Genomic DNA, 15,256 nt, shown 5'->3' with positions numbered 1-15,256 from the left:
CCGGGATGGACAGATGGCCCTGGACCCGGCTCGCCCCTGAGTCTTGACTCCGGCTCCTGTGGTGAGGGGTTTGTCAGGGAGGAGGCCTGCAGGGAGGCCAGAGGCTGGAATCCCAGCGGGTCCCGGTCTCCCCCATCGTGCTGATGGGGGGCCGACACCTGATTCCCCTCCTGGCCCGGCTCACGGGCCGCTTCCCTTCGTTGGGTTACAAGGAGCTCCATTGCTTCATGCTCACCCTGAGCCGGGGCTCGTGTGGGTCACTCACTGACCCTTCACCGACGCCCCTAGGAGGACGTGCTCCCCTGTGCCCAGGTTCTGGGGGAAGCCGAGGCCCAGAGACGTGAAGTTACTTTCCCAGGGCCACGCGGAGGCTCGGGGGAGGGCCTCCAGCAAGATGTGGCAACCGGGGTGGGAGCCGGGACCACCTGGCTCTGCCAGGCGTTTTAAAGGCCTTTTGTGATTTGTGAACGTTCAGCCCCCCACGTCTCGGGTGCCTCGCCTGCATCTCCCTGGAGGGGGCCGTGACCTGGCCTTCCTCGCGCCGTGTGGAAGGTGTGGACGCCCGGCAAGGCTGCACTGGGCCATCTCCGGGAACCACTTGGTGTTGGAGTTGGGACCCAAAACGAGAGAACACTGCAGCCGGGGGCGCTGGGCCGTCTTGACTGGGGGGCTGCCCACCCTACCTTGCCCTTTACAAGCCTTGCCCACGTTCTGCTCGGTCAGGATTTCAGGGACGGGCACTCAGGGTGTGCTTGTGTCCTGGGGCCGGCCCTGGGCGTCTCTGGGCTCGGTGTCTCCCATCCTCCCTGAGTGACCGCGAAGGCTCACTCCAGGTCTGAGTCTCTGAGCCCGAGGTTCCTCACAGGCCCCGTCTTCCTGCAGCAAAGAGCTCTGTGGCATGTGTTTTGGACTGGGGGCTGTGCCTTCCTGTTCCGGAGGCGTGAGTGGGGGTCTGCGTTCACACCCCTCCGGCAGCTCTTCCTCGAGGGCAAGGACTGAGCACCCCCACACACGGGGCCCTGGACAGGCCTCTTCAGCCCTTGGTTTTGGTTTCCTTGTCTGTAAACTGAGCGCAGGAAAGAGAATTTTCCAGGTCGGTTCATCTCTTGACGTGACAGAACATTTAAAATCATCTAAAATTACATTCATACAGAAAACATCCCGGGCTGTTAGGCCAGGCTCTGTGCTCGTAGGGAGAGTGGGGAACGTGTTGACTTCTTTCCAGAGTTCTCAACTGGAAGCTGCGTACGTGTACGAGGGGCGCATTTTGGTTGTTGCAACCCATGGGAGTGTGACGAGGGGTCATCGTGGGCATTTGGTGGCTGGGCTGGGTGTTCTGAGTGTCCTGCCGGGCATGCTGCCCGTCTCCCTGCAGGGGATTGGGACCGTTATTCTGGCCACACACAGGAAATGAGAGCAGGGTATTTTTGGGTTTCTCTGCGTGGAGCATGCACCTACTTGGCTGATAGATGGTGGGTTGATTTTTTTTTTTTCCCCATTGTCTCCCACCTATAGCATCTCTTGCTACCACTTTTCGCTTTTTCCACTTGTCCTTCTCTGGGAAATCATCCGAAGAGGCCTGTTAGCGTAGTGGGTAACGTTGAGTCAGTAGGCTCTGAGCAAGGGCGTCTGCTTGAGCCAAACGCGTGAAGTCTTTTAGTTTCTGGAGTTGCTGTTCCGCGTGCATTTGGCTTTCTTAGTACCTGGGGTCTTCCCGTGCCTGGGTCTGGGCAGGCGTGGGTGTTGCACTCGAGGCCTCTGACGGAGTGAGGTGGCGCTTTACTGTCCTCTCCCTGATGATACAGGTGACAGCTGATCACCCGCGGGCCAGGCGCTAAGGGCTCCCCAGACGCCCAGCGGGCTGTATGTTCCCAGGAGGGACTGAGCCCTGCTTCCCAGGCAGCTCTGTGGGCTGCGTGCGGGTTTGGGGAATCGGGGTGGGTTTGGAGCTTTGGGAGGCATGGTTCTGGGTCCCCGCTTCTCCTTGTCAGGTGCTGAGGGGCACCCCCCTCCCTCCGGCAGCCATGAGAGCTGGAGGCTGCTGCCTGCCTGGTGTGTCCCCCTAGGCCTTGGTGTTGCCCCATCCCTCCAAGCTGGGCCTCACCGAGCTCCAGCGCCCCTGGGCACAGGTCTGGTCACTGGGGCCCCTCAACACGGCCCTGCCGCTGGGAGCACGTGTCGGTCACCTGGCTGGTCGCGCGGTGGGCAGCCCCCAGCCCCCATCCTGTGTTCAAAACCGCACGTGGTTCACAGTTGCTGGAAGCTGTCGGCAGATATATTCCCAAGGGCAGGAGCCGGCAGTGGAAACATACTTTCCCAGATTCCCTCCCCGCATTGACCCTGACCTCGGCCCCCCCGGGGGTTGCTTGTGGTCGTTGGTGAAGCCGAGAGGGCCTGGAAGGGACACTGAGGCGGCGGTGCAAGGGCAGAGGCCCCGGCCCCAGGTGGCCGGAACAAGGTGGGGGGCGGGCTTTGGAGTTTGGGGCCTGTGGTGGGGAGCCATGGAAGGTTCTGGTGGTGACTGAGTGGACGGTGGCCATACTGCCAAGTGACCAGTGCAGGGGGCGGCCATGGGAAGGGCACGCGGAGCCAGTGGCTGTGTCCTGGCCACAGCCAGATCTGAGCTTGGCCACCTGAGGCTCTCGCCTGTACGAAGGGGCTGGTGGGTCACTCCCGGGGGGTGGTGCTGTGCGGACGGAGGTCATGGTCATCCGGGCCCAGGGAGAGACTTTCCAACTGTCAGTCTGTCCATCCCCCTCCTGCCTGGAGGCCCTGTGGGCTGGGTGGCCGGGCTGGGTGCTGCCATGGGTGCTTGCTGAGGCCCCATCTGGGTTCTCAGGGCAGGGGGTCATGGGGCACGGACGCTGCCTGTTACACGTCCACCCTCGCGTCTGCGGGGTCAGCTGGCTTGTCCCCTCTGCTGCTGTAGCAGCCCCTGAAAAGCGCCTGTTGTGGGATGAGAAGGTTCTCAGCCTCCTGGCCGCTCCGCCCCGGCAAGGTGTGTCAGGAATGAGGCCTTAGGTCGGAGATCTGGGGACGCGGTTCAGTGCTTTGTGAGGACGGGGGTGGAGGTTCTAGGGCCTCCTGGGCCTCCGTTTCCTGGTGCAGAGTCGAACCCACTCTCCTGTCCCTGCACTTGCTGGGGGCCTGGGGGCGGGGATGAAGGGTAGACCCTGTCACACAGCAGGCCCCCAAGGGGTGGCAGAGTCGCATCTCAGCTTGGGAACCAATCCTGCCAGCCCCGTGGGCCCCCAGCTGAACCCGCACAGTGGCGACACGGCCCAAGGGGGTTCAGAGGCTGGTCCCCCCGCCCCGCCCCGCCCCCGGAGGCTGCCCTTTGAAGGAGGGGCCCTCTGCAGAGCAGGGGAGAGCCGGCTAGGCTGCAGGCCCTGCTGCAGGAGTGGTGGGATTGGGGCTGCTGTGCTGGTCCGAGTGGGAGGTGCCCCTCCTGCGGCCGAGATGGGGAAGCCCCGCTCCAGCAGGCGGATGTCCCGTTCTCGGTCTGTCTCATGGGTGAGGTCCTGTCTGCTGTCTGCAGAGCCCCTGCCATCTGTGCCTCCGCCCACGACGGCACCAGCCTGGCGACCTGGCTGAGCCAGCGCGGTGTGGGTCAGCCTCTGCTCAGGGCAGGACGCTGAGGGGCCGGGCTCTCGGCACGCAGCAGTGGGGGTCTCCGAGAGCCTGCCGTGCGTGAGCCGCTCGGGAGCTGGGCTGGCGCTCTGCCCTCCAGGGTCTCCGGCTTGGCCCGGCCCCGCCCATTGTGCAGCCCTGGGCTACCACACGCTGGAGGTGCCAAGCATCCGTGCCCACATCCGAGAAGTGGCGATGCTCGGAGGGCAGTGGGAGGATTGGGGACGCCCCGGGAGAGGCCAGCCCACGCCGGGCCCAGAGGAGGCGGGCCCTGATCTCTCCCTGACCGCTCCACACTACTGGGACAGGTTGGCCACCTGGCACGGAGCCCCCCCGACTCCAGCACAGGTGGATGGGACACCGGCGAACTTGGGCCTGAGTGTCTGCAAACATGTTCCCGACGCCGGCAGGGGCTGCGAGAAAGTTAGAGAGAAAAACAGCTGTAGTGGGGGTGGAAAGCACAGGCGTTCCACGACAGAGCCGGGCCGCGGGCCCCTGAGCCAGCCGGAGCGACGCGGCTCAAAATGAAACAAGCGTCATTCTTTTCCTGTTGAAGAGAAACTGCCTCAGCCAGCCCACGGGCTCGGGGCCCCCCACCACCCAGGCTGCCGTCGAGCAGGCGGGGTTTCATCAGGAATTTCCCCCCCTCTCCGTGCCCCCCCACCCGCCATCTGGGCCGGCGCCCTGGAGGTGCTGGGGACGGTTCAGGGGTGCTGCCTGGACAGGAGGCTGCGGCACCCGGGAGCCCCTGCCCGGCCCCGGAGAGGTGAGCGTGCTCCCAGCTCCCCGTGCCCTTCGACCCCACGGTGGGCGTGCCTGCTGGCACCGGGTCCGGCCTGGAGCCCTGCCGGCCACCCAGGCTGGCTGCGGGGGCTCTGTGTGAGAGTGAAGTGTGTTGGGAGTATCAGGGTGGAGAGCTGGGTCCTGGTCCCCGGCCGCTGACTCCGGCTCTGGCTTGGGGAGTGCCCCTCCCTCCCTGAGCCCCTTCCTCCTCTGCAGGTGGGACGGAGCCATGCCCACGTCCCCAGGCTTTTCGGAGCCCCTGTGATCAACGCTGGCTCGGGGCAGCCACACAGGAGCTGCTTGTTAGACTCTAGCTCTGTGTTCTGGAGCCTCTGATTTCACTGCGGGGTCAGGGCGGGGGGTGGGGGGGGTTCCCAAGCCACGGGGCCGCCAGCAGGCCGTGGGTTCGGGGATCTCCATTTTGCAGAGGCCGCGGTGCTCGCGGCGTCACACGCAGGTTCACTTGCCGCTGGCTCCCCAGCTGCCCTGTGGCCCCGTCCTTCTTGTCCCTCCCCCCTTTCTGTGCCTGTGCTTCCCCCCTGGGGATTCCAGCAGGCCTGGGGGTCGGCTGCTGCCCCTCCCCAGCCTCTCCCCCGGGCAGCCCGTGTTGGGCCACTGAACAGGAGGCATGGCCCAGTGGTCCGGCGGTGGATCGGGGTCGTCTGCCTGCCATGCCCGGGGGAGGGGACGGCCCTGCAGGGGTGCAGGCTGGCCTGCCGAGGGCCTCCGGCCACGGGGTTGGAAACCAGCTCTGGGGACTCTCTCTCTGTCCCTTGGCATCTTTCTGGGCGGGTGGCCCTGTGCTGCCTCCACCCGGCAGCCCTCCTGTGGGGGGGGGCTCCTTTCTGGAACCAGCTGGAGGGAGTGTTGCTGGATGGGGCTGAGCCGGGCACTGCCTGTCAACCGTGTTCTCCCGACTCCTTCCTTGGTGCCAGCTGGGCTGGCCTTTCGCACCTCTGGGACCCTGGGTTGGGTGGTGGTCCAGTCAGTGAGGCTAGTGAATGCTTGGCCCACAGCCGCCTCTGGGGCGGGGAGAGTGGGGAAACCTCCCCTTAAAGTCAGACGCCTTGGAGTTCTCCTAAAATGACCGGCCTCGTGTTTGGGGGCCCCAGGTGGTGGCTCTGTGGCCTGCACCCTGGGGTGGTCACCCTGCTGGTTGGATGGAGGAACAGCACCCGAGTGGCAGCCCGGCGCTGGGTTGGGTCTCAGAGTCACGTTGGCACAGCTGTCATTGCCAGTCCTGACCGTGAACACCCCCCCCCCAACCCCCAAGCTTCCCAAGGCCTCTGGGGACAGGACTGCCAGGGACTGGCTCTGCCTGTGGCCACCTGGCTTCTCCTGAAAAACCGGCCGTGCCCGGAGGTCCAGGAGGCCCTACAGTCATGGGGAAGGGGGCGGGGAAGGTGGGGAGTTGACCTTTCCTGAACCAGCCTTTGGGGCATTTGTGTAGGGTGCAGGATGGAGCCAGGAGGGAGGCGTCCCAGTAGCAGGCCCTGGTCCCCGTCACCCTGAAGCTGTGAGCGGCTTCTTCCTGTAGCACCAGGCGCGCGCCGCGTGGCCTGGCGAAGAGGGGCGTGACGCAGCCAGGGAGCTGGGCCGGAGGAGTCCGGCCCCAACCTCCTGGGGGTCCGGCCAGGGTGTTCCCTGCACCCCCCAGGCCCCTCTCCCCGAGCGTGCTTCCGTAAGCTGCGGACAGTTAGGTAGTGGACACGGCTCTGGGACTCAGATCCCTCCTCTGTACCGTGGTGGTTGGAGCGGTGCTACCCCAGGTGCAGCTCAGCGCCTAGGGTACCGCCAGGTAGCACCCCGCTCGGACATCTGCCCGAGTGCCACTGGCCTGGTGGGTGGTGGTAGCGCCCACCGCAGGAATCGGGGGAAAGTGGTGGAGACACGTTGGTTGACCGTCGAGCTGGGCCTCGTGTGAGGGCTGTGGCCGCAGCCCTCTTGGACCGTGAGCTTCTGGAGGGTGGGCGTGGGGGGGCAGCCTCCTGCCAAGACCCTGGCCCTAGCACCCCAGTGCGTTGGCACCATTACCCCTCAGCTCTCTCCTGGACCTTTCAGGCCCAGGCACTGGCTGGCTGGTCACACGGAGCCCCTCCTGGCCCCCCTTTCCTCCCGGCTGTGCTCCCCCCTTCCCTGACAGCGGCCCGGTCACGGTGCCCCCAGGCTGTACGAGTGTGCTGGGTGAGGGCGGCTGCCGCCACTGCCCGTTCCTCCTTCCGCCCCTCACCAGCCCTGGCCGGCTCAGGACGGCCATCAGAGCCCGAAACATCGTCCGTTTGTCACCTGTGGCAAAAGCCATTCAGCGTCACCATCCGCCTCTTAGGGCTTCAGCCTTTTGTCTGTGCAGGGAGCAGGGCAAGGGGTCCCTCAGGTGGTGATGATGGTGGTGGAGCCTCTGTCCACCGGTCCTGCAGCCCCCAGTCACTCTGGGCTCCCGAGCAGCCCTGAGGTTGCTGGAGATGTGGTGACTGTCCCTCACCCAGCAGTGCCCTGCCTGTTCCTCGGCGTCCACTCTGCCTGCCCCCTCCTGCCCCCTTCCCCTCGGGCATCCCCGCCTGTGTCACGGAGGGCTGGGTAGGGCGGTGCCAGGAAGCAGTACTTGGGAGAGGCCAGCTGCTGCTGTCCATGCGGCCTGGGGAGGGGGTGGAGCCCCTGTCGGGTGACCAGTGGGCGTCTGTGAGCGGTGGGGGGTGGGGTGAAGGAGGTGCATGCCTTGGTTCACCCTGCCCCTCCTCCTCTCTCCCCTGGGGTCTGGGCAGGTCTGCGCCACCCTGGGCTCTGGTGTGGAGCTGGGACCTGAGTAATGGTCCCTGCAGGCCGACGGATTGCTGGGCCTGGGTCCCTCCTGGCCCATTGGGGGCTTCTCCGTAGGGGCCCCTGAGGCTGCCTGCCCGGTGGGCTCCCTATCTGACCCTGTTCTGAGGCCCCAGGCTCTTGGGGGAGAGCCGGAGGCAGGCGGGAGTTTCTCCTGATCGTGTGTAAGGGCTGAGCTGACCTGTGTCCTTCTCAGCGGGGGCTGAGATTTGGGGCTGGGGGCATTCGTTGGGGAGAGGGCAGGGCGACCCCAGAGGAGCTGAAATTTCAGGCTAGGCCACCTGAGCTGTAAACTGGCACTGGGCCAGAGGCAGTGAGCTGGCCACGCCCCCTGGGGTTGGAGGTGGCCTGCGCTGGAGCCCTACCCTGCAAGGGCTCGTGGGGCCCATCCTGTGGGTTGTCACAGCAGCTTTTGCTGTCGGCGTACCCATTTTACAGAAGGGGAACCTGAGTGGTGGGCGTTTCCCCACCAGGGCTGGCACACCCCTGTCGGGGGCACGTCTGTCCCCCACCCCCTGCCGCCGCAGTTCCTGAAGGCCCCTCACCCCATGGAGCCTGTGGACGCCTCCTGCCCCACCCTCCCCTGCACCAACCACCCCGAGCTTCCCCCAAACCCCGACCGCCACGGTGCCACCACAGTCCCCAGCAGGCTGCCACTTCTCCCTCCCCTGGGCGGCAGGGGAAGCAGTCCTTCCGGAAGGTGGGGTCTGGAGGCGGGCGTCCCAGGAAGCTCCCCAGGGCTCTCCAGCACCCCCGTGGTGGGGTTTTGGTTCGGGGCGGTGGGGGGGGGAGCGGATTTGTGTTCATTCTTGTCAGGGTAGGGAGCTGGCACCCTCGGGGCTCCCCTCCCCCCTTTGTGCCCCTCTCCCCTCCTGGCCCCCTCTCCCACCTCCGTGCTGTCCTGCACGGCCCCCTCTGACGTTCCCGCTCACTCCAGCCCCACGGGACTCCTTCCCGTGCTCCTTCGGTTGGACTGCCTGTCCCTCCCCTCCCTCTGCTGGGCTTCCTGCTTGGCTGGGCTCTCGACCCCAGTCTGTGGCCCGCCCGGACCCTGCCCTGATCGGCCCTGTAGGTTCAGAAGGGCCGCGGAGGAGCCCTGAGCTCCCCTTTCTGAGAGCCAGGGGTGGGCTGGAGATCCAGGGGCTCACCCCCACCCCAGCCGGGCAGCCTCAGCGGGGTTGGTATTTCCTGCCACCTCCCCCGCCTTCCCAGGCTGTCTGGCAGAGACCAGAAAGGAGTTGGTGGGGGTTCCCCCGCTTCCTGCTGGGGGTTCCGGGGTGGGGCGGGGGGGCAGGAGGGTCCTGGCGGGCATTCTGGAGGGAGCCCGTGCAGTTCAGGACTGTTGGCGGGGGGTGGGGGGGCGGGGAATGTCCCTTCCCTCTCTCAGAGGGACCTCAGGGCCCACCTGGTTGGCCACTCCTGAGTGGTGGCTGTAGTTTCTGCTTGCATACAGCTGTGACGGGGAACTCACTACCTCAAGGAGCAGCCTGTGCCCTTGTCAGTTACCGTGAGAACATTCTTTATTTTAACTTTACTGAATGTAACTTTTCACACCCATATACTCTGGGGGCCCAGGGGTTTACTGCTCTCCTGCTCTGGGCACCGAGCATTCCAGGGCATTCCATCTCTGCTCCGTGGCTTCCCTATCTGGCCTCCAGGTATTTGCATTTTAGAGTCAGTTGGCCTAAAACGCTTTTTGTGCCAAGGGAGAGATCTGTCCATCACCTCTTCCACGCAAGCCTTCCTGAACTGAATCTGCTAGCTCTTTGAAGTCCCTTTGCCTGTGCTGGGGCTGCTGGGATGTCCTCCTGCCTGGACGGGGGCCTGTCTCTTGTTGGAGGTCCCTGTGAGCTCCCGGGCCATGGTCTCCTTCCCTGGAGTCCTGAGTCTCACGGATTACTGCTGGTCCCCAGGGGCATGGAGGGTGTAAAGCGGTGTGAGGTGCTGGGTTCAGGCCTGGCGAGGCCCGGGTTCTTGGGCGGCGGTGGGGGGGGGGGAGGAGTCGGCAGTTGGGTTTTGCCCCTCCCTCCGAGGCCCCGTGCGCCCCCTTGGGTGGGGAGAGCTGGGTGTCAGCAGCTCCCAGGGTGGGGTCTGGGCCTGAGCCTGGTGTCCTGCAGCCCAGGATCAGATAAGCGTGTGGTGACCGCTGGTGACAAGTCCCCTGCGAGTCCAAAGTATGACTTCAAGAATAGCGCCTTATCGCATCTACTGTTTATCAGCGGGTGGGGACAGATAGAGGCCCGGAAAAGGCAGAGGCTGCGTGCACGTGGAGGGCAGGGCGGGGCCTCTCTGCGAGCAGGGGGTGTTTAGGCATTTTTCCCTTTTCCTCCTAACGTCCCCTTCCTGGCCAGACTCCAGAGGACTCCAGAAAATACCCGCTGCCCATTGTCACCCAGGCTCCGGGAAGGTGTCTGCTGTGGATGTTCTGTGTCAACAGGAAGGGCCCAGAGTGGGGGTCGCTGAGGTGGGTCTTGGCCAGGGTGGCCCCTCCCAGGGGCTCACAGTCCCTGGTTTGGAGCAGTTGCTGTACACGTGACCCTGGGGCTCAGAGGATGGGGGCTGGGCTCAGGAACCGGGCCGCGACCTTTGCATTTGGGAGACGGGCCACACGCAGAGGCTGGAGGCTGGTGCCCCTTCCCCTGGCCCCCCCCCTTTTACCGGAGGCCCCCCGCCCCCCTGTACCCGGCTCCTCCTGTCTTGCCCAGTTTCCCTCCATCTCGTTGTTGCCCTCCTCACGGTTCCCAGAATTGAGGGGCTGCAGAAGCTTTGGGGTGCAGCCTGGTAGCTGTCGGTCTAAGGAGCCACTTCCCTCCCTCCTCCCTTCCGGCCAAAGCTTTCTCTTGCCTCTCCCACCCCTTCCTGCCAGGGAGCAACAAACAAACAAATAATCAAGCAGCTCAGGCCCCACAGGCCCAGCGTGGACCTGGGGAGCCTCTTCTGCAGCTGTGTGAACGGGAAGCCCGGCTCCCCACACCCCGCAGGTGTGGCCGGCCCGCAGCAGAGGCCCCGACAGGCTCTGGGCCCCATGGCGCTCCCGGCTGCACTCTGCCCCTTAAGGAGAGCAGCCCCCGAGAAGTCCCCCACCCCGTCCTCTTCTCCCATTCAGAGCCCCCCAGTCCTCCCAAGATTTCCGGGCAGCGGGTGGAGGTGAGGAAGCTGTGAGAATCCCGGAGTGCTGTCTCCCTCTTGGCCCCAGACCCCCATCTCGTTCCCAGAGGCTGGGGAGAAGAGTGGGCTGCTTCCCTAGGGTGGCCAGGCCCTCAGGCTTCTGGACGCGCTGCTGGGGTTGGGACCACTGTCCGATCGAGAGCCCCAGCAGTTGCCCCCCGTGCTCTCTGGTGGAGGTGTCTGCAAAGCGGATGTAGTAATGTCCATCTTGCTTCCCTTGCCCTCCCCGCCTGAAGTCGGAGGTGTGCTTCTCGGGACTGAGTAAAGGGGAGGGGCCAGCGCTAGCCTGCATCCTGCAGGGTGGGCTTGGACAGGGACCAAGCTGGCTCAGGGTTCCTCATGCAGGGGTGGTCAAGGGCCAGGTGAAATGGGCATTCCAGTTGTCCCAGGGGCCTGGTAGAAAGAACCGTGGCTGCTCGGCCTAGGGGCAGCTGCAGGTTTTGGGGTGTGTGCCTGGGTAACTTTTGCACCTTCCCTGTGCCCGTTTCCTTGTCTGTCACAGGTGGGTGGACAGGGTCGCAAGCATTCCGTGAGGTCAAGGATGTGCAGCCAGACCTTGTGGGTGCAGGGAGCTTAATGACTAATAGGGCTGGCTTGCAGTACCCATCTCTGCCAATAGGTGCCGCCATCTGGTGCTGGAATTTTAAGCTCTTATTTTCAAGTTCAGTGAAATGGTTTATTCCCAGTTCTGTGAATGGCAACGGTTTCAGACGGATCAGATGAGGCTCTTTTGCTGGTGCAGTGGCAGGCAGGCCCCCACTCCCTGGCAGGGAATTCTAGGCCCCCTTCCCGTGCCCCTCCTCCCTCAGAGGGCAGGCAAGGGAGGAGGTGCCCAGCAGGCTGGGGGCTACAGGATGGAAATGGGTAAGTGCTCCCAGAGAAGGGGGTCCCCAGGGTTGGCAGAGCCTCCCATGTTCCTGCGGGGACCACCCCACCCCACGGGCTGGCCACCGCCCAGCACCTCCGTGGACAAGTCCACAAGGCCCTGGAGGAAGCTCAGCTCTGGCCTGAGTCGGGTCTACCCGGCCCTGACTGTTGGTAGCGGTGTCCTGCAGCTTGTCCCCGAGACTCAGTTTGCACCGGTGACCAAAGTGGGTGAGAGGACTCGGGGGCGATGCACAAATAAACAAGGCTTCTTCCTGCTCCAAGCCTGGCGCTCAGGGACCGCTCGGGGCACGGCCGCTCCGAGGTTCAGGCAGGCGAAGTTCTCCCGTGGCTATTGGGTGGTGCAAGCAGGGCACGTCCCTCAACTTGGGGGTACGTGGACGGGGGCCGCCCGATCACACCCGTGGCCCGCTCGACTTCTCAGAAGCATGTGTGATCACTGCAGGCCTGGCGGGAAGGGCCCGAGAGACCATTTTGCAGATGGGAAGGCTGAGGCCCACTGAGGGGGCGTGGCTTGCTCAGGACACCCTGCCAGAGGCCGGACTGGACTAGCTGTGGCCTGCAGCTCTGACTCATGCTGCCTTGTTTGGGCCTCTCTGAGTTCCCCACGGTCTGCTCAGGCCCCAGGGCGGTGGATTCACCCGGAGAGCCTCCTTCCTGGGGAAGCTTCTTGTTGAGCCCTCAGGGTAGGGAGGGGAGGCCCAATTAGTGCCTGGTGGGGCTTTGAAATCCCTGGCATGACAGGCTGGTGTGTGGGAGGTCCCGGCCTCTCACTGCCGCAGCCTCTGTGGGTTGCCCGTCTGCAGGCTTGGTGCACACCTGGGCCCCCTCCACCAGGCCTGCCTGGAAGCTCCCCTGCCTCAGGCCACACACCACCAGGCCTGGGCACACAGGAAGCTGTATTCTTTGGGGCCCCATGAGGTAGAGGGGCCTGGGGGCCTGTTGTCTTGGCCACCGCCGCTGGGGTACCTGAGCAGGCCCAGGCTGTGTGCTGGGCCTGCCCTGCCGTGGGCAGCGGTAAAAACACAGGGCCTCAATTCCCCATCTGTAAAATGGGATAATAGGACCGCCGTGTACCTCCTAACTCCGTGCGTTCATCTCCACTGAGGACATGCACCGTTTCTGCTACATAGTGGGTGTTCTGAAAATGTCAGCCTTCATTATTTTTATTATCCCCAGACTTTCACCTTGACCCCCGGAGTAGATGGGCAGAGGGGCTGGCAACTCCCGGCCACCAGGCATTCCAGGTGGACAGGCCTGGGGTGCTGAGGGTTCCAGGGGCAGCCATCTGGCCTCCCTGCCCAGATAGGCATCTGAGAGCAGCTGTCAGCCTGCTTTTCCGGCATCTGCCTGGGGCCCAGCCTGAACCTTAAAGTTGGGCCAGGTGGGGCTGGTGCCTTGGAGGGGAGCTCTGGGCATGGCTGGCCTGGCCTCGTGTTGCTGGGGAGCCGTAGGATGGCAGTGGGGGTCCCTTGCCCTTCCACGGCCTGGTGTGGTAGCTGTGGCCTGAGGGGTAGCGGGCCAGGCTATATCCCTCAGGTGTGGATTCCTGACTGGCCTCCTGTGGCTTCTTGTCTTACAGACTTCTCCACGCAGGTGAACTCCTCTTCCCTCAACTCCCCCACGGGGCGCGGCTCCATGGCCGCCCCCTCGCTGCACCCCTCCCTGGGGCCCGGCATCGGCTCCTCGCTCGGCTCCCCGGGACAGCTGCACTCGCCCATCAGCACCCTGAGCTCCCCCATCAACGGCATGGGCCCGCCCTTCTCGGTCATCAGCTCCCCCATGGGCCCCCACTCCATGTCCGTGCCCACCACACCCACACTGGGCTTCGGCACCGGCAGCCCCCAGGTAAGTGCGGGGGCGGGGCCTGGACCAGAGGGGCGGGGCCTGGCTTTACCCGCATAGTCCTGTGGACCCTGGGAGGCAGGTGCTGTCACTTCTACCTTTCCTCTCTGGAAACAGTGTCAGAGAGGCAGCCTTCGCCTGGGTTTGAGCTCAGGTCTGGCCGGCTCCTGCACCCGTGGCCCTCGGGGGTCAGTGACCAAGCTTCCTCGCCGGCCCTCTGTCCCAGCGAGGCCCCCTCCAGTGCGGGGGGGACCTGCCCCTAGGACTCGGAGCTCTGTAGGGTGGGGACTCCTAGGTCCTCAGGCTGAAGCCGCCTACCTGGAGCCCCGTCGTCCCCTGGCCTGCCCTTCTTGTGCCCAGGCCCGGACCCTTCCCCACACGGGGTGTCTCGGTGCTCCCTGCCCCGACCCCCAGGCTCGGGCAGACGCTGCCTCCTCGGGGGTGCCAGGCCCGAGGCTCATCTGCCAGGCTTGGTGGTCTCTGTGGTCGTGTTTGCCCAGATGCTCCTCTGAACAGCCTGGCTTTCGGGGTTGGGTCCAGATCAGGAAGCTGCTGGCACCTGGTGGGCCTGACTCAGCCAGTTCTTGCCGTGGGGACCCCCGAGGCCTGGTCCACCCTCCCCTGGGCGCTTCTCGTCTGAACCCCTGCAGAGCTGTCCTGAGTGCCCAGGACCCCTGCTAGGCATCTCCTCTCCTGGCTCTGGGGGTTTCCTGGTGGATTTCTCACTGGATGCCTGGGAGATCTGCTGAATCCCAGGGGTCTTCCCTCTTTCTGGGGCTCAAACTGTCCTTTTGGACATTGGTGGGACCCCCTTTGCTCTGAGCGTCGTTCAAGTCTGGGTCCGGCTCTCATCCCCGTAGAGGGAGGTCCCCTTAGAGGAGGGCTCCGTGGGGGAAGCTCTGGGAGCTGTTTCCACGGGGTTGCAGGACAGCGGCCAGAGAGGGACTCGGGCGCAGGCTCCACGTCCCAGAGCTGCCCACGGAGCCACGCTGCCTGCAGGACAGCCCTCCCCCGCTCCATCGGCTGGGCCTGTCCAGAGCTGGTCTTGGTGGAGCATCTTGCTGGCTCTTCCGGGGCCACCTCATCAGCCCCTTTGTGCCTGGAGGACGGGTGCGGAGGAGCTCGGGCCTCAGGTGGCCCCTCATGTCACCTGTCACCAGAAGCAGGCAGTAGGCCGGGGGTGTTGGCACGGGGGTCTTGGCTGCCTTCCTGGGCCCGGCCGTGCTCTTGTGAGCGTATGGCCGCCACACCCTGACGATGCTGCTCGACGGGAGGGCACACGAGGGCTGGGCCTGCACCCTGTCCCCTGCGAACCAGGACAGAGGCTGGCTCCCAGGGAGGGCCCCGTGAGGCTCCTTGCTGGCCCCCGGGCCTGGTGCCTGCCCTGCACACCCCGCGGGCAGGCGTTCGGCAGGAGCCTGGGTGTGGAGTCTGGAGCAAGGGCTGTGCGGGGGCAGGGCCCGAGGGTGGCAGTGATGCCCCCTAAACCTTGAGGGAGCCTGGTGCCCCCTGGCACTGGTAGCCCGTCTGGGGGCAAGGGTGGGCGGTGCTGGCGAGTGGTGGTTTGGGGCCACGTCCACCCTGTTCTCTGTTGTTCCCTGCACACAGCCAGGTTCCTGGCACACGGTGGGTGCTTGTTGAATGCAGGTTGCTTGTGAGCGAGGGGCCGCAGGTCCCGTGAGGCTGATGAGGGGATGAGGGCGGGAGTGGAGCTTAGGAGGGGGTGAGGGTGGGGAACAAACCCCGTGTGTCCCAGACGTTCACGGCTGCCCTTCTGGTCAGCCGTCTGCCTGTTCCTCCGTAGGTCGATCAGGCCGCAGTTCGCTTAGCCGTGGTCTGAGCCCCGTGCGCGGCCTCAGTCCCCCCGACCCCTGCCTCCACCCCTGCCCCCGTAAATCCTTCCCTGGGCCCTGAGTTCAGCTTCTAGGCTTCAGCAGTTTGTCTTGGAAACCTGGGGTTCCCCAGATTCATGGAAGTGTGGGTGGAGCTCGAGGGGGACATACCCCCACACCCTGCCTCAAAACCACAACCGCAAAGTCACAGGGCCGGAACCAGTGAGGCTTTCTGACTTCTGCTGTCAGGGAGGGCCTCCTCCTCGACCCCACCCTGCAGGGAAATGGAAACGGCG

General features: G+C 65.0%; 1 protein-coding gene across 5 annotated transcripts in view; it reads left to right on the top strand.

Annotated features, from left to right (window-relative positions):
- The window catches only part of RXRA (retinoid X receptor alpha), a 95,141-nt gene that overhangs the window by 55,876 nt on the left and 24,009 nt on the right, over window positions 1-15,256 (top strand). For 3 of the 5 annotated variants that reach the window (XM_029203717.1, XM_029203718.1, XM_029203716.1), the window contains exon 2: window positions 12,866-13,131. In XM_029203717.1, the coding sequence (XP_029059550.1) occupies window positions 12,922-13,131 (210 nt within the window). In that variant the 5' untranslated portion in view covers window positions 12,866-12,921. Of the gene's footprint in view, window positions 1-9,940; window positions 13,132-15,256 lie in introns of those variants that run through there. The other 2 variants (XM_029203719.1, XM_029203715.1) reach the window with 1 other exon arrangement.

The sequence above is a fragment of the Monodon monoceros genome, unplaced genomic scaffold (genome assembly GCF_005190385.1).
Source record: "Monodon monoceros isolate NGI ecotype Baffin Bay Population unplaced genomic scaffold, NGI_Narwhal_1 Super_Scaffold_5, whole genome shotgun sequence".
Classification (NCBI taxonomy): Eukaryota; Metazoa; Chordata; class Mammalia; order Artiodactyla; family Monodontidae; genus Monodon; species Monodon monoceros.
This window is presented reverse-complemented; position numbering and strand designations above follow the sequence as displayed.